Source organism: Notolepis coatsorum (assembly GCF_963971535.1).
Source record: "Notolepis coatsorum genome assembly, chromosome: 5".
Taxonomy (NCBI): Eukaryota; Metazoa; Chordata; class Actinopteri; order Aulopiformes; family Paralepididae; genus Notolepis; species Notolepis coatsorum.
In genome coordinates, this window is record NC_140169.1 from 148,549,889 (window position 1) to 148,571,414 (window position 21,526).

General features: G+C 46.5%; 1 protein-coding gene across 1 annotated transcript in view; it reads left to right on the top strand.

The window, feature by feature from the left end:
* The window catches only part of uggt2 (UDP-glucose glycoprotein glucosyltransferase 2), a gene marked incomplete at its 3' end in the record, with an annotated part of 260,476 nt that overhangs the window by 60,948 nt on the left and 178,002 nt on the right, over positions 1-21,526 (top strand). Inside the window, exons 12-15 of the mRNA XM_084314328.1 lie at positions 1,281-1,372; positions 2,311-2,461; positions 5,716-5,835; positions 11,994-12,079. Coding sequence (XP_084170454.1) covers positions 1,281-1,372; positions 2,311-2,461; positions 5,716-5,835; positions 11,994-12,079 — 449 coding nt within the window. The remainder of the gene's footprint in view (positions 1-1,280; positions 1,373-2,310; positions 2,462-5,715; positions 5,836-11,993; positions 12,080-21,526) is intronic.

A 21,526-nucleotide genomic window follows, 5' to 3' on the forward strand; every position in this document is an offset into this window, starting at 1 on the left:
CCTAGGTTGTCAAAGTGGGCAGGGGTGAGGTGGGTTCTAGGAGTAAGGTCAAGTAGTAGTCTGACCAGAGACCTGTTGTATGGCTACTTGCAGCGTCTTAGAGACCTGAGGTATGGCTGCTTGCAGCGTTCTCGAGAACCGCTCATCCGATCGATTTCACACTCGACACTGCACTCCCTTGGGTCCTCAGAAATACACCTGCCAAGCGTAGAGCCGATCAGATGAGCGGTTCTCTAGATATCGAAGGACACACACACACACACACACACACACACACACACACACACACACACACACACACCCACCCACACACCCTTCATCACTTCTCTCTCCATCACTTCTCTCTTCACGCCCCATTCATTGTCATCCTCTGGTAGTCTCAGCACATATCTTTTCTCATTTTGACGGGGACACAGGGGCAGCCGCGTGAGGCTTGGAGATGGGCAATATATATATATTCTGAAAGGAAATATTTAGGGCATTTCTGCTTTATTGAACAGCATAGTAGAGAGAGAGAGTGTTTATATTTGTATTGGGTTTACATTTAAATGGTGCATTTATATAGCAGCTTTTATCCAAAGCGCTCCACAACTTGTTCCTCACATTATTCACCCATTCATTCACACAACCGACGGCGGAGGCGACCATGCAAGGTGCCAACCTGCTCATCGGGAGCAGTTAGGGGTTAAGTGTATTGCTCAAGGACATGGGAGGATGTGGGAATTGAACCGGGAACTGCTGATATGTGAGGCGTGCGCGCCAAAGTACACATTACCACCCCCGACTCCCGGGGCTCTAGCTCCATCAATCATTTGGCGATCTCGAATGTTTTTGGACAGGGTTGTAGCCAATGAGTGTTGCTTTCCAATGATACCCCACTCGTTTTATCGCCCAGCCCTACGATACACTGGTCAACTTTTTGGGGCTCTGTCATTAGGAAATGAAGCACAGCAAAACTTTGTAAATGCTTTAGCGTTAGGGAAAGCCCTGCAATGATGGAGTCTTTAGTTCTACCCTAGAGTGGAGGAATGGGTCAGTTTCTTGGTTTCCACCTTTACTTTACAGGAATAGAGGAATGGAATTTTGCATGCATGCATTGCTACATAACAGATGTGCAGTTCATCCAGGAGGTAATAAGACAGGAAAGTCATATTTCATTTTGTAGAGAACCTCCCCCCCCCCCCCCCCCCCCCCCTAGTTGGCGTCTCATCATAAGACCCGACGCGCTCTCTACGCTGTTTCACTGGCGTCAGACTAACGGCTCTGGTTTGTTCTTCCAGCGGCTGAGCGAGACCGTGGGGCTTCACCCAGGAGACGCAGCGCTCTTCATCAACGGCCTGCGCATCGACCTGGAGGTCCATCACCCTTTCAGGTACTGGGCTACTAGGCTACTGGGCTACTGGGCTACTCGCTACTGGCTACTAGGCTACTAGGCTACTAGGCTACTAGGCTACTAGGCTACTAGGCTACTGGCTACTAGGCTACTAGGCTACTAGGCTACTAGGCTACTGGCTACTAGGCTACTAGGCTACTGGCTGCTAGGCTACTGGCTACTGGCTACTAGGCTACTAGGCTACTAGGCTGCTAGGCTACTGGCTGCTAGGCTACTGGCTGCTAGGCTACTGGCTGCTAGGCTACTGGCTACTAGGCTACTGGCTACTAGGCTACTGGCTGCTAGGCTACTAGGCTACGGGCTACTGGCTGCTAGGCTACTGGCTGCTAGGCTACTGGCTACTAGGCTACTGGGCTACTGGGCTACTAGGCTACTGGGCTACTAGGCTACTGGCTACTAGGCTACTGGGCTACTGGCTGCTAGGCTACTGGCTACTAGGCTACTGGCTACTAGGCTACTGGCTGCTAGGCTACTGGCTGCTAAGCTACTGGGCTATTGGGCTACTAGGCTACTGGGCTGCTAGGGTACTGGGCTACTGGGCTGCTGGGCTACTAGGCTACTGGGCTACTAGGCTACTAGGCTACTGGGCTGCTAGGCTACTAGGCTGCTAGGCTACTGGCTACTGAGCTACTGGCTACTAGGCTACTGGGCTACTGGCTGCTAGGCTACTAGGCTACTGGGCTGCTAGGCTACTGGGCTACTAGGCTGCTAGGCTACTGAGCTACTGGCTGCTAGGCTACTGGCTACTGGGCTACTAGGCTACTGGGCTACTAGGCTACTGGCTACTGGGCTACTGGCTGCTAGGCTACTGGGCTACTAGGCTACTGGGCTGCCCCAGGATCACAGCCCACCCGGCACCAGGCCTCAGCATCCCGCTAGCACAGATGAAAGCTGACCTGTGCTTTCTGCCTCGACAGCATTCTGGACATCCTCCGAGGCGAGGCCAGGATCTTGGAGGGGCTACATAACCTGGGCATCCGAGGGGAACACCAGGGCAAGCTGCTCAGGCTGCCTGTTAGCCAGGCGGAGGACAGCTACGCTCTGGACATCCGGCATCCAGCTGTAATGGTGAGAGCCCCCTCCAGACCGAGCCCCCTGCATGTAGGGTTTCATTTATCATTGTCAATTCAATGTCCGTACTTTGGCAGGATTACTGCTTCACATGCTGAGGTCGGTGAGAATGGATGAGAGTTGCCAAGACCTTGATGAGGTCTATTGTATAAACTCCCTTTCCGCCTGTCTCTTAGCAATAAACAAATGGATGACGAACAACTTCCTAAAATTAAATGAGGGCAACACTGAAATCCTACTAGTCGGTCCTATAACAAAAAGAGAAATGTTACAGAGCAATATGGGGCAACTTACTCCTTGGATCAAACCCGAAGTTACAAGTATATTGATGTTATAATAGACTCAGACCTAAGCTTTAAATCACACATCAACAAAGTGACAAAAACATAATTTTTCCGCCTTAGAAACATAGCTAAGGTACGGCCAAGTATAAATCAAAAAGACTAGGGATGCTCAATATTGGCTTTTTTACCGATACCGATATTGTCCAACTCTTAATTTCCGATACCGATATCAACCGATATCACATGTTAATGCCGATATCGGCCGATAGTATCGGTAGGCCGATAATATCGGACATAATTTCTATAGGAATGTAAAAAATGTAAAATGAAAACCGATACCGATATTTTCGAATATCACATTTTAATGCCGATATCGGCCGATAATATCGGACATCCCTAAAAAGGACGCTGAAAAACTGATCCATGCCTTTATCTCAAGCCGCCTTGACTACTGTAATGCACTCCTCACCGGCCTCCCAAAAAAACCCACAGAACGACTCCAACTCATTCAAAACTCTGCAGCTAGGCTACTAACTAGAACCAAGAGGAGAGACCACATCAGTCCAGTATTAGCTAACCTACACTGGCTTCCGGTAACATTTATAATTGATTTCAAGGTCCTCCTCCTTATATACAAAGCACTAAATGGAACAGGACCAAGCTACATTGCTAATTCTCTAGTCAACTATGTGCCTCCTAGAACATTGCAATCATCTACTACTGGTCTATTGAAGGTTCAAAGCCACAGTCTAAGGAAAATCGGGGATGCAGCCTTTGCAAACTATGCACCAAAGTTATGGAACACACTACCTATGGACATTAGGGAAGCTAGATCTCTTAATATTTTCAAAAATAAGCTAAAAACGTACCTCTTCACCATAGCCTTCTAATACACTCCGCTGTTGATTGTACTGTAGCACTATTTTACTCTGTCCATTCTATTGCATAATCTTACTATCTATTCTATTCTACTATATTTTTAATCTATTCTATTCTACCATTTTATTGCACTGCACTATTGCACTATTTTACTCTGTCTATTTTATCTTACTCTTTTTATTATTGTCTATTTAAAACTGAATCAAACCATAATAAACAAGGTGGCCTGTTGGGATGTTAGATCCTAATGTGAAAAACTGTGATTTTATATGTCTGCACTTTATGTGCTCATTTTATGCCTGTCTTTTTTCTGTTGTGAAGCACTTTGAGATGCAGTTTCTGTATGAAAGGTGCTATACAAATAAAGTTTATTATTATTATTATTATTATTATTATTATTATTATTATTATTATTATTGTATGTAGGGATGGGCATCGGTTTTCGAATATTCGAATAGTCGTTAAATTATAAAATAAATCAAATAGTTTATACGAATATCGTTTTGTCTAAAAAAATATATTTTTGTTTTACCGGAAACTACACCGGTGTAGTGTATTGAGAGGGGACCCTATTAACTGTTACACCGCTGTAGTGTATTGAGAGGGGACCCTATTAACTGTTACACCGCTGTAGTGTATTGAGAGGGGACCCTATTAACTGTTACACTGGTGTAGTGTATTGAGAGGGGACCCTATTAACTGTTACACCGCTGAACAGAATGCTGGCTACAGCTCGCTAGCTAGCCAGGTAGCGTGTAGTCTTTTACCAACGCACTTGCAGTTCCGTGTTCGAGTTCCGCGATCTGATTGGCCACTGACATTTCTCTCTGCGCCAATCGCGTTACGCCTAGTTCTGCCTCTAACAGCCTGCTAGCTAGCTAACGCCTAGTTCTATCACTGGTTAAGCTTGGCGACTCTTTAGAAGTTGGTTAAGGTTAGAGTTTGAAATCAGGGCTGGTGGTCTATCGCCCTGCTCTAAGACAAACTCTAACCTTAACCAACTTCGAAAGAGTCGCCTAGCTTAACCTGTGATAGAACTAGGTGTCACGCGATTGGCGCTGAGAGAAACCTCAGTGGCCAATCAGATTGTGGAAAACTGCAAGTGCGTTGGTAAAAGACTACACGCAGCCTGGTCCGCTAGCGTTAGCTGTTAGCTTGTTGGATTTTTTCACATTCGCTATAAAGTAAAAACAAAACCATACGTTAACGTGGAAGCTCAAGACATTTCAAGCATCAATGCTGAAACTTTCGGAATTAATGGTTTTGTTCTGGGAAATTTATTTATTTATTTTCTTACCCAGGGACATGTTCTTTTACTCTTTTACTAGTTTTAGCCCTAGGTTAACCTTCTGTAGTGTGGTAGTGAAAGGTTAACCTTCTGTAGTGTGGTAGTGAAAGGTTAACCTTCTGTAGTGTGGTAGTGAAAGGTTAACCTTCTGTAGTGTGGTAGTGAAAGGTTAACCTTCTGTAGTGTGGTAGTGAACGGTTAACCTTCTGTAGTGTGGTAGTGAATGGTGAACCTTCTGTAGTATGGTAGTGAAAGGGTTAACCTTCTGTAGTGTGGTAGTGAAAGGGTTAACCTTCTGTAGTGTGGCAGTGAAAGGGTTAACCATCTGTAGTGTGGCAGTGAAAGGGTTCACCTTCTGTAGTGTGGCAGTGAAAGGGTTCACCTTCTGTAGTGTGGCAGTGAAAGGGTTAACCTTCTGTAGTGTATCAGTGAAAGGGTTCACCTTCTGTACTGTGTCAGTGAAAGGTTTTAACCTTCTGTAGTGTGGTAGTGAAAGGTTAACCTTATGTAGTGTGGTAGTGAAAGGTTAACCTGTAGTGTGGTAGTGAAAGGTTAACCTTCTGTAGTGTGGTAGTGAAAGGGTTAACCTTCTGCAGTGTGGTAGTGAACGGTGAACCTTCTGTAGTGTGGTAGTGAAAGGGTTAACCTTCTGTAGTGTGGTAGTGAAAGGTTAACCTTCTGTAGTGTGGTACTGGGTTCTCTCTCTCTCTCTCTCTCTCTCTCTCTCTCTCTCTCTCTCTCTCTCTCTCTCTCTCTCTCTCTCTCTCTCTCTCTCTCTCTCTCTCTCTCTTCCCCCCCAGTGGATCAATGACCTGGAGAGTGATGCCGTGTACCGCACGTGGCCGACGGGGCTGCAGGAGCTGCTCAGGGCCACGTTTCCCGGGGTGATCCGCCAGATCCGACGCAACTTCTTCAACCTGGTGAGTCTTCAAGACTTCTGTCCTCTAAACCTGAACTAACTAACCCTAACCACTGTCCTCTAAACCTGAACTAACTAACCCTAACCACTGTCCTCTAAACCTGAACTAACTAACCCTAACCACTGTCCTCTAAACCTGAGCTAAACCTGAACTAAACCTGAGCTAAACATGGACACTGTCGTCTAAACCTGAGCTAAACCTGGACACTGTCCTCTAAACCTGAGCTAAACCTGACCTAAACCTGGACACTGTCCTCTAAACCTGAGCTAAACCTGAGCTAAACCTGGACACTGTCCTCTAAACCTGAGCTAAACCTGGACACTGTCCTCTAAACCTGAGCTAAACCTGAGAGAGAGAGACGATCACGCCGCCATCTTTCTTTTGCCAAAGTATAGACAAAGTCTCAAGCGAACGCCGGTAGTATCGCGAGAGGTTAAGCGTTGGACCGTGACGTCAGAGGAGACACTCCAGGCTGCACTTGAATGCACAGACAGACTGGAGTTTATTCCGTGATAACGCAGCCAATATTAACGAATACACTGAAACGGTGCTTGACTTTGTCTGTACTCTGGTAGAAGAAACAATCCCCTCTACCACAATTAGAATATACCCAAATCAAAAGCCCTGGGTAGATAAATCCGTCCGTGAGGCTCTGAAAGTGTGCACATCAGCCTACAACACCGGGCTGGTGACAGGCAACATGGAAGAACACAAGACGGCAAGATACAACGTCAGGAGAGCAGTAATAGAGGCAAAACGGCGTTACAGGGATAAAGTTGAACTTCAGTTTGAACAGGCTGACTCTAGAGGTATGTGGCAGGGCCTCAGAACAATGACGGACTACAAAGGCACCTCCCTCAAACTGAACAGTGACATCTCCTTAGCAAATTATCTCAATTCCTTCTATACGAGGTTTGAGGCTGTGAATAACAACACCAGCCTACAAACCACGGCAATGGGGGGGGGGGGGTCTGCTGATGGAGACTCAGTGTTCAGGGTAACAGAGCATGAGGTGAGGCGGATCTTTAAAAACGTGAATATCAGGAAGGCAGCAGGACCGGACGGCATCCCCGGCCGTGTCCTAAAAGTCTGTGCCGACCAACTGGCCCCGGTATTCACTGACATCTTCAACCTGTCCTTGGAACAGGCTGTCATCCCCACCTGTCTGAAGAAGTCCACCATCATCCCTGTACCCAAAAAATCTACGCCCGCTTGCCTCAACGACTACCGCCCTGTAGCCCTCACCTCCATAGCCATGAAGTGCTTTGAGAAGCTAGTGAAGGGCTACATCTGTTCCTCCCTCCCCAACCTGGACCCCCTGCAATTTGCATATCGCCCCAACAGGTCCACGGAGGACGCCATAGCCCATGTGCTGCACACAGCAGCATCACACCTGGACAAGAGGCAGGGGAACTATGTGAGAATGCTGTTCATCGACTACAGCTCAGCATTCAATACCATAGTCCCCTCCAAACTCATAGCCAAGCTCAGGGACCTGGGCTTGAACTATGACCTCTGCCAGTGGGTCTTGGACTTCCTGACGGGCAGACCCCAGGTGGTAAGAGCAGGCAACTGCACCTCCTCATCCATCACGCTCAACATAGGGGCCCCCCAGGGCTGTGTTCTGAGCCCCCTCCTCTACTCCCTGTACACACATGACTGCGTGGCACAGCGGAACAACAACACAATCATCAAATTTGCTGATGACACAGTAGTGGTGGGCCTGATCTCTGCCAACGACGAGAGGGCCTACCTGGAAGAGGTAGAGAATCTGTCACAGTGGTGTCAGGAGAACTGCCTCTCCCTGAACGTCAGCAAAACAAAAGAGATGATTGTGGACTTCAGGAGGTCGGGGGTCAAGGACTACAGCCCCCTCAGCATCGACGGGGCACCGGTAACAGTTTCAAGTACCTCGGAGCCCACATATCCGAGGACTTGACATGGACCACACACATTGACAGTGTTGTGAAGAAGGCACGACAACGCCTCTACTTCCTCAGGCGCCTAAGTAAGTTCCAAGTCAGTCAGAAGATCCTTAGGAACTTCTACTCATGTACAATAGAGAGCATCCTGACTGGCAACATCACCTCCTGGTTTGGGAATAGCACTGCACAAGACCGTAGCAGACTACAAAGAGTGACACGTTCAGCCGAACGCACAATTGGAGGGGGGCTTCCCACCCTCCAGAACATTTACAACAAGCGGTGCAGGGGGAAGGCTAAGAGAATCATCAAGGACTCCAGCCACCCGAACAACTGCCTCTTTGAACTGCTGCGGTCAGGCAAGCGATACCGGAGTCTTAAGGCGAGCACAGAAAGACTCAGAAGAAGCTTCTATCCCCAGGCCATCAGGCTGCTAAACGAACAATAAACACTATGCAACAACCATCAAATGCACACAGCACACACACCCACACGCACACACTCACTTAAACAAACAACACACTGCAGCACCCACTCTCCACACTTTAGATCACACAAACACACTTTATATTTATTGATAAAGGATTTGCACTACAACTCGTACACCTACTGTAAATTGTACCTAAATTGCACCTCATCCCATTTCTGCCTTGCACTATATAGTATTGTATATTAGTACACTGCATAGTATTGTATATTATATGGTAACTCAGTTACGTCTATTCTGCATCGAACATTGTACATATGTCTATACAAATGACCTCAATACCTTCTATGCGAGGTTTGATGCTGGTAATAACAACACCAGCTCACAAGCCACGGCAATGGGGGGGGGGGGGGTCGGCTGCTGATGGAGGCGCAGTGTTCAGGGTAACAGAGCATGAGGTGAGGCGGACCTTTAAAAAAGTGAATATCAGGAAGTACCTCGGAGCCCACATATCCGAGGACTTGACATGGACCACACACATTGACAGTGTTGTGAAGAAGGCACGACAACGCCTCTACTTCCTCAGGCGCCTAAGTAAGTTCCAAGTCAGTCAGAAGATCCTTAGGAACTTCTACTCATGTACAATAGAGAGCATCCTGACTGGCAACATCACCTCCTGGTTTGGGAATAGCACTGCACAAGACCGTAGCAGACTACAAAGAGTGACACGTTCAGCCGAACGCACAATTGGAGGGGGGCTTCCCACCCTCCAGAACATTTACAACAAGCGGTGCAGGGGGAAGGCTAAGAGAATCATCAAGGACTCCAGCCACCCGAACAACTGCCTCTTTGAACTGCTGCGGTCAGGCAAGCGATACCGGAGTCTTAAGGCGAGCACAGAAAGACTCAGAAGAAGCTTCTATCCCCAGGCCATCAGGCTGCTAAACGAACAATAAACACTATGCAACAACCATCAAATGCACACAGCACACACACCCACACGCACACACTCACTTAAACAAACAACACACTGCAGCACCCACTCTCCACACTTTAGATCACACAAACACACTTTATATTTATTGATAAAGGATTTGCACTACAACTCGTACACCTACTGTAAATTGTACCTAAATTGCACCTCATCCCATTTCTGCCTTGCACTATATAGTATTGTATATTAGTACACTGCATAGTATTGTATATTATATGGTAACTCAGTTACGTCTATTCTGCATCGAACATTGTACATATGTCTATACAAATGACCTCAATACCTTCTATGCGAGGTTTGATGCTGGTAATAACAACACCAGCTCACAAGCCACGGCAATGGGGGGGGGGGGGGGGTCGGCTGCTGATGGAGGCGCAGTGTTCAGGGTAACAGAGCATGAGGTGAGGCGGACCTTTAAAAAAGTGAATATCAGGAAGGCAGCAGGTCCGGACGGCATCCCCGGCCGCGTCCTAAAAGTCTGTGCCGACCAACTGGCCCCAGTATTCACTGACATATTTAACCTGTCCTTAGAACAGGCTGTCATCCCCACCTGCCTGAAGAAGTCCACTATTATCCCTGTACCCAAAAAATCCAAGCCTGCTTGCCTCAACGACTACCGCCCTGTAGCTCTCACCTCCATAGCCATGAAGTGCTTTGAGAAGCTAGTAAAGGGCTACATCTGCTCCTCCCTCCCCATCAACATGGACCCCCTGCAATTTGCATACCGCCCCAACAGGTCCACGGAGGACGCCATAGCCCATGTGCTGCACACAGCAGCATCACACCTGGACAAGAGGCAGGGGAACTATGTGAGAATGCTATTCATCGACTACAGCTCGGCATTCAATACCATAGTCCCCTCCATACTCATAGCCAAGCTCAGGGACCTGGGCTTGAACTATGACCTCTGCCAGTGGGTCTTGGACTTCCTGACTGGCAGACCCCAGGTGGTGAGAGCAGGCAACTGCACCTCCTCATCCATCACCCTCAACATAGGGGCCCCCCAGGGCTGTGTTCTGAGTCCCCTCCTCTACTCCCTGTACACACACGACTGTGTGGCTCAGCGGAGTAGCAATACAATCATCAAATTTGCTGACGACACAGTGGTGGTGGGCCTGATCTCTGCCAACGACGAGAGGGCCTACCTGGAAGAGGTCAAGGTCCTGGCGGGATGGTGCCAGGAAAACAGCCTCTCCCTGAACGTCAGCAAAACAAAGGAGATGATTGTGGACTTCAGGAGGTCGGGGGTCAAGGACTACAGCCCCCTCAGCATCGACGGGGCACCGGTTGAGAGAGTCAACAGCTTTAAGTACCTCGGAGCCTACATATCCGAGGACTTGACATGGACCACACACATTGACAGTGTTGTGAAGAAGGCACGACAACGCCTCTATTTCCTCAGGCGCCTAAGGAAGTTCCAAGTCAGTCAGAAGATCCTTAAGAACTTCTACTCATGTACAATAGAGAGCATCTTGACCGGCAACATCACCTCCTGGTTTGGGAATAGCACTGCACAAGACCAAAGCAGACTACAAAGAGTGACACGTTCAGCCGAACGCACAATTGGAGGGGGGCTCCCCACCCTCCAGAACATTTACAACAAGCGTTGCAAGGGCAAGGCTAAGAGAATCATTAAAGACTCCAGTCACCCGAACAACTGCCTCTTTGAACTGCTGCGGTCAGGCAAGCGATACCGGAGTCTCAAGGCGAGCACAGAAAGACTCAGAAGAAGCTTCTATCCCCAGGCCATCAGGCTGCTAAACGAACAATGAACACTACACAACAACAACCACCAAACGCACATAGCACACACATCCACACGCACACACTCACTTTAAACAAACACACTGTAGCACCCACTCCACACACTTTATAGCACACACCCACTTTAAACAAACACACTGTAGCACCCACTCCCCACACTTTATATTTATTGATGAAGGATTGCACTACAACTCGTACACCTTACTGTAAATTGTACCTAAATTGTACCTCATCCCATTTCTGCTTTGCACTATATAGTACTGTACATTAGTACACTGCATAGTATTGTATATTATATGGTAACTCAGAACATTGTACATATGTCTATACCGAACACTGTGACCTCATTTTCTTCTTCTAAATTACATGCTATACTATGTTATTTGATACTATCTTGTCTAGCACAGTCTCTGGAGCGTAACAGTAAGAAGCATTTTGTATGAAAGTATTCTGTACTTCTGTATGACAACTATTAAAGAAACTTGAACTACTGAACACTGTGACCTAATTTTTTTACTTCTAATTTACATGCTATACTATGTTATTTTATTTCATACTTATCTTTTCTTGCACAGTCTCTGGAGCGTAACAGTAAGAAGCATTTTGTATAAAAGTATTCTGTACTTCTGTATGACAACCATTAAAGAAACTTGAACTACTGAACACTGTGACCTAATTTTTTTACTTCTAATTTACATGCTATACTATGTTATTTTATTTCATACTTATCTTTTCTTGCACAGTCTCTGGAGCGTAACAGTAAGAAGCATTTTGTATAAAAGTATTCTGTACTTCTGTATGACAACCATTAAAGAAACTTGAAACTTGAAGCTAAACCTGAGCTAAACCTGAGCTAAACCTGGACACTGTCGTCTACACCTGAGCTAAACCTGAACTAAACCTGGACACTGTCGTCTAAACCTGAGCTAAACCTGAACTAAACCTGGACACTGTCCTCTAAACCTGAGCTAAACCTGAGCTAAACCTGGACACTGTCCTCTAAACCTGAACACAAAATACAAGTGCTCTGAAATGTGTGTTCTGCTCTCAGGTTCTGTTCCTGGATCCAGTGCAGGAGGAGAGCAGGGAGCTGCTGAAACTGGCTGAGCTGTTCTATAAACACAAGATTCCCCTGAGGTAGGTCCATCACTCTGCCCTCAGCTGTTCTATAAACACAAGATTCCCCTGAGGTAGGTCCATCACTCTGCCCTCAGCTGTTCTATAAACACAATATTCCCCTGAGGTAGGTCTCATCACTCTGCCCTCAGCTGTTCTATAAACACAAGATTCCCCTGAGGTAGGTCCATCACTCTGCCCTCAGCTGTTCTATAAACACAAGATTCCCCTGAGGTAGGTCCATCACTCTGCCCTCAGTTGTTCTATAAACACAAGATTCCCCTGAGGTAGGTCCATCACTCTGCCCTCAGCTGTTCTATAAACACAATATTCCCCTGAGGGAAACCTACTGTAACAATTAATAGCTAAAATTACATTAGTGTAAAACAAAAACAAAAAACCACTTTACAGTGTTAAAAACAATTTAAAAACAATTTAAGATTCTTTTTAAAAGTGAATCTACTGTAAATGCAGCAGAGGTTCCGAGGCAGGCCATTCCACAGAGTTAATGCTCTAAAAATAAAAGATCTCCCCAGAGCGCTGGTTCTAGGACCTGGCAATTCAAGCTGCCCACTACTGGAACCTCTAGTGTAATGCTCGTGCACAGTATTACTAAAAACAATCTGATTATGTATAAAAACAGGAGTCTTACTGCTCATGACCAACTTGAACAGCACAAGTATATTAAAAGACAATCTATTTTCAACGTTAAGCCAAGAGAGGCGGGCATGCATACGGCTCACATTAGACCTTAGTGAGCAGCCCAGTACCAACCGTGCTGCCCTGTTCTGGACCACCTGGAGCTTCCTGAGGTCACCACTGGCAGCAGATGACCACATCGCAGAGCAATAGTCAAGATGACATAAAACTAAACTTTGCACTATCTGACATAAAAGGGGACGGGCAACAAAAGAAGCACATTTCCTGGAAATACCAATTGCTCTTCCCATTTTTAAAACAATATAATTAATATGCTGAGACCAAGACAGAGTGCAATCCAGCATCACTCCAAGGAGTTTAGTACTTTCAACTGAGGTTGGTCTGTCACTCTGCCCTCAGCTGTTCTATAAGCACAAGATTCCCCTGAGGCAGGTCTCATCATTCTGCCCTCAGCTGTTCTATAAGCACAAGATTCCCCTGAGGCAGGTCTCATCACTCTGCCCTCAGCTGTTCTATAAGCACAATATTCCCCTGAGGTAGGTCTGTCACTCTGCCCTCAGCTGTTCTATAAACACAATATTCCCCTGAGGTAGGTCTCATCACTCTGCCCTCAGCTGTTCTATAAACACAATATTCCCCTGAGGTAGGTCTGTCACTCTGCCCTCAGCTGTTCTATAAACACAATATTCCCCTGAGGTAGGTCTGTCACTCTGCCCTCAGCTGTTCTATAAACACAATATTCCCCTGAGGTAGGTCTCATCACTCTGCCCTCAGCTGTTCTATAAACACAAGATTCCCCTGAGGCAGGTCTCATCACTCTGCCCTCGGCTGTTCTATAAACACAATATTCCCCTGAGGTAGGTCTCATCACTCTGCCCTCAGCTGTTCTATAAACACAATATTCCCCTGAGGTAGGTCTCATCACTCTGCCCTCAGCTGTTCTATAAACACAATATTCTCCTGAGGTAGGTCTCATCACTCTGCCCTCAGCTGTTCTATAAACACAATATTCCCCTGAGGCAGGTCTCATCACTCTGCCCTCAGCTGTTCTATAAACACAATATTCCCCTGAGGTAGGTCTCATCACTCTGCCCTCAGCTGTTCTATAAACACAATATTCCCCTGAGGTAGGTCTGTCACTCTGCCCTCAGCTGTTCTATAAGCACAAGATTCCCCTGAGGCAGGTCTCATCACTCTGCCCTCAGCTGTTCTATAAGCACAAGATTCCCCTGAGGTAGGTCTGTCACTCTGCCCTCAGCTGTTCTATAAACACAAGATTCCCCTGAGGTAGGTCTGTCACTCTGCCCTCAGCTGTTCTATAAGCACAATATTCCCCTGAGGCAGGTCTCATCACTCTGCCCTCAGCTGTTCTATAAGCACAAGATTCCCCTGAGGTAGGTCTGTCACTCTGCCCTCAGCTGTTCTATAAGCACAAGATTCCCCTGAGGTAGGTCTCGTCACTCTGCCCTCAGCTGTTCTATAAGCACAATATTCCCCTGAGGTAGGTCTGTCACTCTGCCCTCAGCTGTTCTATAAACACAATATTCCCCTGAGGTAGGTCTGTCACTCTGCCCTCAGCTGTTCTATAAACACAATATTCCCCTGAGGTAGGTCCATCACTCTGCCCTCAGCTGTTCTATAAACACAAGATTCCCCTGAGGTAGGTCTCATCACTCTGCCCTCAGCTGTTCTATAAACACAAGATTCCCCTGAGGTAGGTCCATCACTCTGCCCTCAGCTGTTCTATAAGCACAATATTCCCCTGAGGTAGTTCTGTCACTCTGCCCTCAGCTGTTCTATAAGCACAAGATTCCCCTGAGGCAGGTCTCATCACTCTGCCCTCAGCTGTTCTATAAACACAAGATTCCCCTGAGGTAGGTCTGTCACTCTGCCCTCAGCTGTTCTATAAACACAAGATTCCCCTGAGGCAGGTCTCATCACTCTGCCCTCAGCTGTTCTATAAACACAAGATTCCCCTGAGGCAGGTCTGTCACTCTGCCCTCAGCTGTTCTATAAGCACAATATTCCCCTGAGGTAGGTCTCATCACTCTGCCCTCAGCTGTTCTATAAACACAAGATTCCCCTGAGGCAGGTCTCATCACTCTGCCCTCAGCTGTTCTATAAGCACAATATTCCCCTGAGGTAGGTCTGTCACTCTGCCCTCAGCTGTTCTATAAACACAAGATTCCCCTGAGGCAGGTCTCATCACTCTGCCCTCAGCTGTTCTATAAACACAAGATTCCCCTGAGGTAGGTCTGTCACTCTGCCCTCAGCTGTTCTATAAACACAAGATTCCCCTGAGGTAGGTCTCATCACTCTGCCCTCAGCTGTTCTATAAACACAAGATTCCCCTGAGGCAGGTCTGTCACTCTGCCCTCAGCTGTTCTATAAACACAATATTCCCCTGAGGTAGGTCTGTCACTCTGCCCTCAGCTGCTCTATAAGCACAAGATTCCCCTGAGGTAGGTCTCATCACTCTGCCCTCAGCTGTTCTATAAACACAAGATTCCCCTGAGGCAGGTCTCATCACTCTGCCCTCAGCTGTTCTATAAGCACAAGATTCCCCTGAGGTAGGTCTCATCACTCTGCCCTCAGCTGTTCTATAAGCACAAGATTCCCCTGAGGCAGGTCTCATCACTCTGCCCTCAGCTGTTCTATAAGCACAATATTCCCCTGAGGTAGGTCTCATCACTCTGCCCTCAGCTGTTCTATAAGCACAAGATTCCCCTGAGGCAGGTCTCATCACTCTGCCCTCAGCTGTTCTATAAGCACAATATTCCCCTGAGGTAGGTCCATCACTCTGCCCTCAGCTGTTCTATAAGCACAATATTCCCCTGAGGCAGGTCTCATCACTCTGCCCTCAGCTGTTCTATAAGCACAATATTCCCCTGAGGTAGGTCTGTCACTCTGCCCTCAGCTGTTCTATAAGCACAATATTCCCCTGAGGTAGGTCTCATCACTCTGCCCTCAGCTGTTCTATAAACACAAGATTCCCCTGAGGTAGGTCCATCACTCTGCCCTCAGCTGTTCTATAAACACAATATTCCCCTGAGGTAGGTCTGTCACTCTGCCCTCAGCTGTTCTATAAGCACAAGATTCCCCTGAGGTAGGTCCATCACTCTGCCCTCAGCTGTTCTATAAACACAAGATTCCCCTGAGGTAGGTCCATCACTCTGCCCTCAGTTGTTCTATAAACACAAGATTCCCCTGAGGTAGGTCCATCACTCTGCCCTCAGCTGTTCTATAAACACAATATTCCCCTGAGGGAAACCTACTGTAACAATTAATAGCTAAAATTACATTAGTGTAAAACAAAAACAAAAAACCACTTTACAGTGTTAAAAACAATTTAAAAACAATTTAAGATTCTTTTTAAAAGTGAATCTACTGTAAATGCAGCAGAGGTTCCGAGGCAGGCCATTCCACAGAGTTAATGCTCTAAAAATAAAAGATCTCCCCAGAGCGCTGGTTCTAGGACCTGGCAATTCAAGCTGCCCACTACTGGAACCTCTAGTGTAATGCTCGTGCACAGTATTACTAAAAACAATCTGATTATGTATAAAAACAGGAGTCTTACTGCTCATGACCAACTTGAACAGCACAAGTATATTAAAAGACAATCTATTTTCAACGTTAAGCCAAGAGAGGCGGGCATGCATACGGCTCACATTAGACCTTAGTGAGCAGCCCAGTACCAACCGTGCTGCCCTGTTCTGGACCACCTGGAGCTTCCTGAGGTCACCACTGGCAGCAGATGACCACATCGCAGAGCAATAGTCAAGATGACATAAAACTAAACTTTGCACTATCTGACATAAAAGGGGACGGGCAACAAAAGAAGCACATTTCCTGGAAATACCAATTGCTCTTCCCATTTTTAAAACAATATAATTAATATGCTGAGACCAAGACAGAGTGCAATCCAGCATCACTCCAAGGAGTTTAGTACTTTCAACTGAGGTTGGTCTGTCACTCTGCCCTCAGCTGTTCTATAAGCACAAGATTCCCCTGAGGCAGGTCTCATCATTCTGCCCTCAGCTGTTCTATAAGCACAAGATTCCCCTGAGGCAGGTCTCATCACTCTGCCCTCAGCTGTTCTATAAGCACAATATTCCCCTGAGGTAGGTCTGTCACTCTGCCCTCAGCTGTTCTATAAACACAATATTCCCCTGAGGTAGGTCTCATCACTCTGCCCTCAGCTGTTCTATAAACACAATATTCCCCTGAGGTAGGTCTGTCACTCTGCCCTCAGCTGTTCTATAAACACAATATTCCCCTGAGGTAGGTCTGTCACTCTGCCCTCAGCTGTTCTATAAACACAATATTCCCCTGAGGTAGGTCTCATCACTCTGCCCTCAGCTGTTCTATAAACACAAGATTCCCCTGAGGCAGGTCTCATCACTCTGCCCTCGGCTGTTCTATAAACACAATATTCCCCTGAGGTAGGTCTCATCACTCTGCCCTCAGCTGTTCTATAAACACAATATTCCCCTGAGGTAGGTCTCATCACTCTGCCCTCAGCTGTTCTATAAACACAATATTCTCCTGAGGTAGGTCTCATCACTCTGCCCTCAGCTGTTCTATAAACACAATATTCCCCTGAGGCAGGTCTCATCACTCTGCCCTCAGCTGTTCTATAAACACAATATTCCCCTGAGGTAGGTCTCATCACTCTGCCCTCAGCTGTTCTATAAACACAATATTCCCCTGAGGTAGGTCTGTCACTCTGCCCTCAGCTGTTCTATAAGCACAAGATTCCCCTGAGGCAGGTCTCATCACTCTGCCCTCAGCTGTTCTATAAGCACAAGATTCCCCTGAGGTAGGTCTGTCACTCTGCCCTCAGCTGTTCTATAAACACAAGATTCCCCTGAGGTAGGTCTGTCACTCTGCCCTCAGCTGTTCTATAAGCACAATATTCCCCTGAGGCAGGTCTCATCACTCTGCCCTCAGCTGTTCTATAAGCACAAGATTCCCCTGAGGTAGGTCTGTCACTCTGCCCTCAGCTGTTCTATAAGCACAAGATTCCCCTGAGGTAGGTCTCGTCACTCTGCCCTCAGCTGTTCTATAAGCACAATATTCCCCTGAGGTAGGTCTGTCACTCTGCCCTCAGCTGTTCTATAAACACAATATTCCCCTGAGGTAGGTCTGTCACTCTGCCCTCAGCTGTTCTATAAACACAATATTCCCCTGAGGTAGGTCCATCACTCTGCCCTCAGCTGTTCTATAAACACAAGATTCCCCTGAGGTAGGTCTCATCACTCTGCCCTCAGCTGTTCTATAAACACAAGATTCCCCTGAGGTAGGTCCATCACTCTGCCCTCAGCTGTTCTATAAGCACAATATTCCCCTGAGGTAGTTCTGTCACTCTGCCCTCAGCTGTTCTATAAGCACAAGATTCCCCTGAGGCAGGTCTCATCACTCTGCCCTCAGCTGTTCTATAAACACAAGATTCCCCTGAGGTAGGTCTGTCACTCTGCCCTCAGCTGTTCTATAAACACAAGATTCCCCTGAGGCAGGTCTCATCACTCTGCCCTCAGCTGTTCTATAAACACAAGATTCCCCTGAGGCAGGTCTGTCACTCTGCCCTCAGCTGTTCTATAAGCACAATATTCCCCTGAGGTAGGTCTCATCACTCTGCCCTCAGCTGTTCTATAAACACAAGATTCCCCTGAGGCAGGTCTCATCACTCTGCCCTCAGCTGTTCTATAAGCACAATATTCCCCTGAGGTAGGTCTGTCACTCTGCCCTCAGCTGTTCTATAAACACAAGATTCCCCTGAGGCAGGTCTCATCACTCTGCCCTCAGCTGTTCTATAAACACAAGATTCCCCTGAGGTAGGTCTGTCACTCTGCCCTCAGCTGTTCTATAAACACAAGATTCCCCTGAGGTAGGTCTCATCACTCTGCCCTCAGCTGTTCTATAAACACAAGATTCCCTTGAGGCAGGTCTGTCACTCTGCCCTCAGCTGTTCTATAAACACAATATTCCCCTGAGGTAGGTCTGTCACTCTGCCCTCAGCTGCTCTATAAGCACAAGATTCCCCTGAGGTAGGTCTCATCACTCTGCCCTCAGCTGTTCTATAAACACAAGATTCCCCTGAGGCAGGTCTCATCACTCTGCCCTCAGCTGTTCTATAAGCACAATATTCCCCTGAGGTAGGTCTGTCACTCTGCCCTCAGCTGTTCTATAAGCACAAGATTCCCCTGAGGTAGGTCTCATCACTCTGCCCTCAGCTGTTCTATAAGCACAAGATTCCCCTGAGGCAGGTCTCATCACTCTGCCCTCAGCTGTTCTATAAGCACAATATTCCCCTGAGGTAGGTCTCATCACTCTGCCCTCAGCTGTTCTATAAGCACAAGATTCCCCTGAGGCAGGTCTCATCACTCTGCCCTCAGCTGTTCTATAAGCACAATATTCCCCTGAGGTAGGTCCATCACTCTGCCCTCAGCTGTTCTATAAGCACAATATTCCCCTGAGGCAGGTCTCATCACTCTGCCCTCAGCTGTTCTATAAGCACAATATTCCCCTGAGGTAGGTCTGTCACTCTGCCCTCAGCTGTTCTATAAGCACAATATTCCCCTGAGGTAGGTCTCATCACTCTGCCCTCAGCTGTTCTATAAACACAAGATTCCCCTGAGGTAGGTCCATCACTCTGCCCTCAGCTGTTCTATAAACACAATATTCCCCTGAGGTAGGTCTGTCACTCTGCCCTCAGCTGTTCTATAAGCACAAGATTCCCCTGAGGCAGGTCTGTCACTCTGCCCTCAGCTGTTCTATAAACACAAGATTCCCCTGAGGTAGGTCTGTCACTCTGCCCTCAGCTGTTCTATAAGCACAATATTCCCCTGAGGCAGGTCTCATCACTCTGCCCTCAGCTGTTCTATAAGCACAAGATTCCCCTGAGGTAGGTCTGTCACTCTGCCCTCAGCTGTTCTATAAGCACAAGATTCCCCTGAGGTAGGTCCGTCACTCTGCCCTCAGCTGTTCTATAAGCACAAGCCCTTTTTTATTTTTATTTTTAATCTTTATTTTGAACATGTAAATAAATACAAACAATATAAAATCAAAACAAATAATTGATTTCGAGAAATTACCCCTTTCACTGCCACACGACAGCCGGTTTAACCCTTTCACTGTGACAATGCAGAAGGTTAGCCCCCTTTACTATCACACAACTGACGGCGCTGCTCCATCATTAGCATCATTAGCTCCGCGGGGCATCACCGTCGGTTGTGTGATAGTAAAGGGTTAATCTTCTGTCGTGTGGCAGTGAAAGGGTTAAATGAAAAAAAATTATAATAAATAAACAAAAACAAAACATAATTCAATTTACATGTTCGAAAAGGAGTAGGAAGAAGTATACACTTATTTAATCCTACCCCTTTTCCACTACTCAAATTAGTGTACTAATTTAAAACCTTACAAAACAAATATATATATATGCAAATCTAAAACTATATGTAAAACATGAAAGAAATAAAATAAAAATGTAGGTTTTCTATAAGCACAAGATTCCCCTGAGGTAGGTCCATCACTCTGCCCTCAGCTTTATTACTGGTGACAGGTATATGATGCCCACCACTGTGTCCGTTATGAAAAGGTTGGACGGCCTTCTCTGGTTGGAAGGCGTAACTATCGTTGGTATTTGTTCACTTTTAAAGCCCTGTAATGGAAATATTATCATGTCATTATAGATCCGTGTTGAAATATATATTCTATCATACATATTCGATAGCCTTGACTAGTTTAATATAGGTCAACTAGCAGAGCTCAAAGACACTAGGGCGACAGTCTGGCTGATGTTCTTAAAACAACCTCAAGGGCATTTACGTTTACATTTCAAATCACATCTTGTTCTTTTCTACTTTAATCTCGACTCCAGTCTTGCCTCAGGCACGACAAACATTTAGACTTATCTTCTGTTTTTATTCTCTCTTCTATGTTAAATCTATGTTTCATCTTAATGTACGTCATGTCATGTTCAGTGATGTATTTAATTGTACGTCTGACCAGGGTTCTGTCTCACTTTCTGGTCAGACGCTTGTGTCTCTGATTAGTAACTGAGCACTTTCACTGTGATCACAGAGAATACATCTGTTAATTTTTTACAACTCTACTCAATCATAATTACTCAGCTCATCGTTTCTTCTCTTAGAATAATTTCCACAACATCCCTTATCGGTAAACCTCCCTCTTCCATCACAACACTGTTAATAATAATAATTAGGGCTGTCAGTTTGTCGCGTTAATTAGATTAACACTTTAAGTGCCGGAAACGTGTTTAGGCGTCTTTCCTAGCCATGCTCAAGTTGCCTAGGACGCCGTAACTCGTCTTTGATATCAATATTTCAAAAATCTGTGATCGGAATCATATTTCCCCTCTGCAGCCTTCACACACAGTTCTGATCTCCTCTCAATCCTCTAGCGGTTCAAGAGCGCCATCTGGTGGCCGATCGGCAGATCGCCCAACAGGAAGTCATGTGGATGAAGTGGTGATCACCCATATTACTTCCGGGCACTCGCTATAGGTCCCGGGACTCGAGCTCGACACAATACATAGCGATCCGTTGCCAATAACTCGATAAACAACATGATTTGGACGTATATACTATTATACAACCTGGAAATGGACCGGGTATTTCGACATCCCATAATAGAAAACTGTCTACCCCACGCTGATCGCCCAACGTCTCGAGGAGACTGGGGTGAGTTTTAACGTGTAATATTACCGTGTTCGATACTAACTGATCTGATGAACATATGACCCACATTAGATGAATGGTATAACGCTGCCCACGGAATTATAAA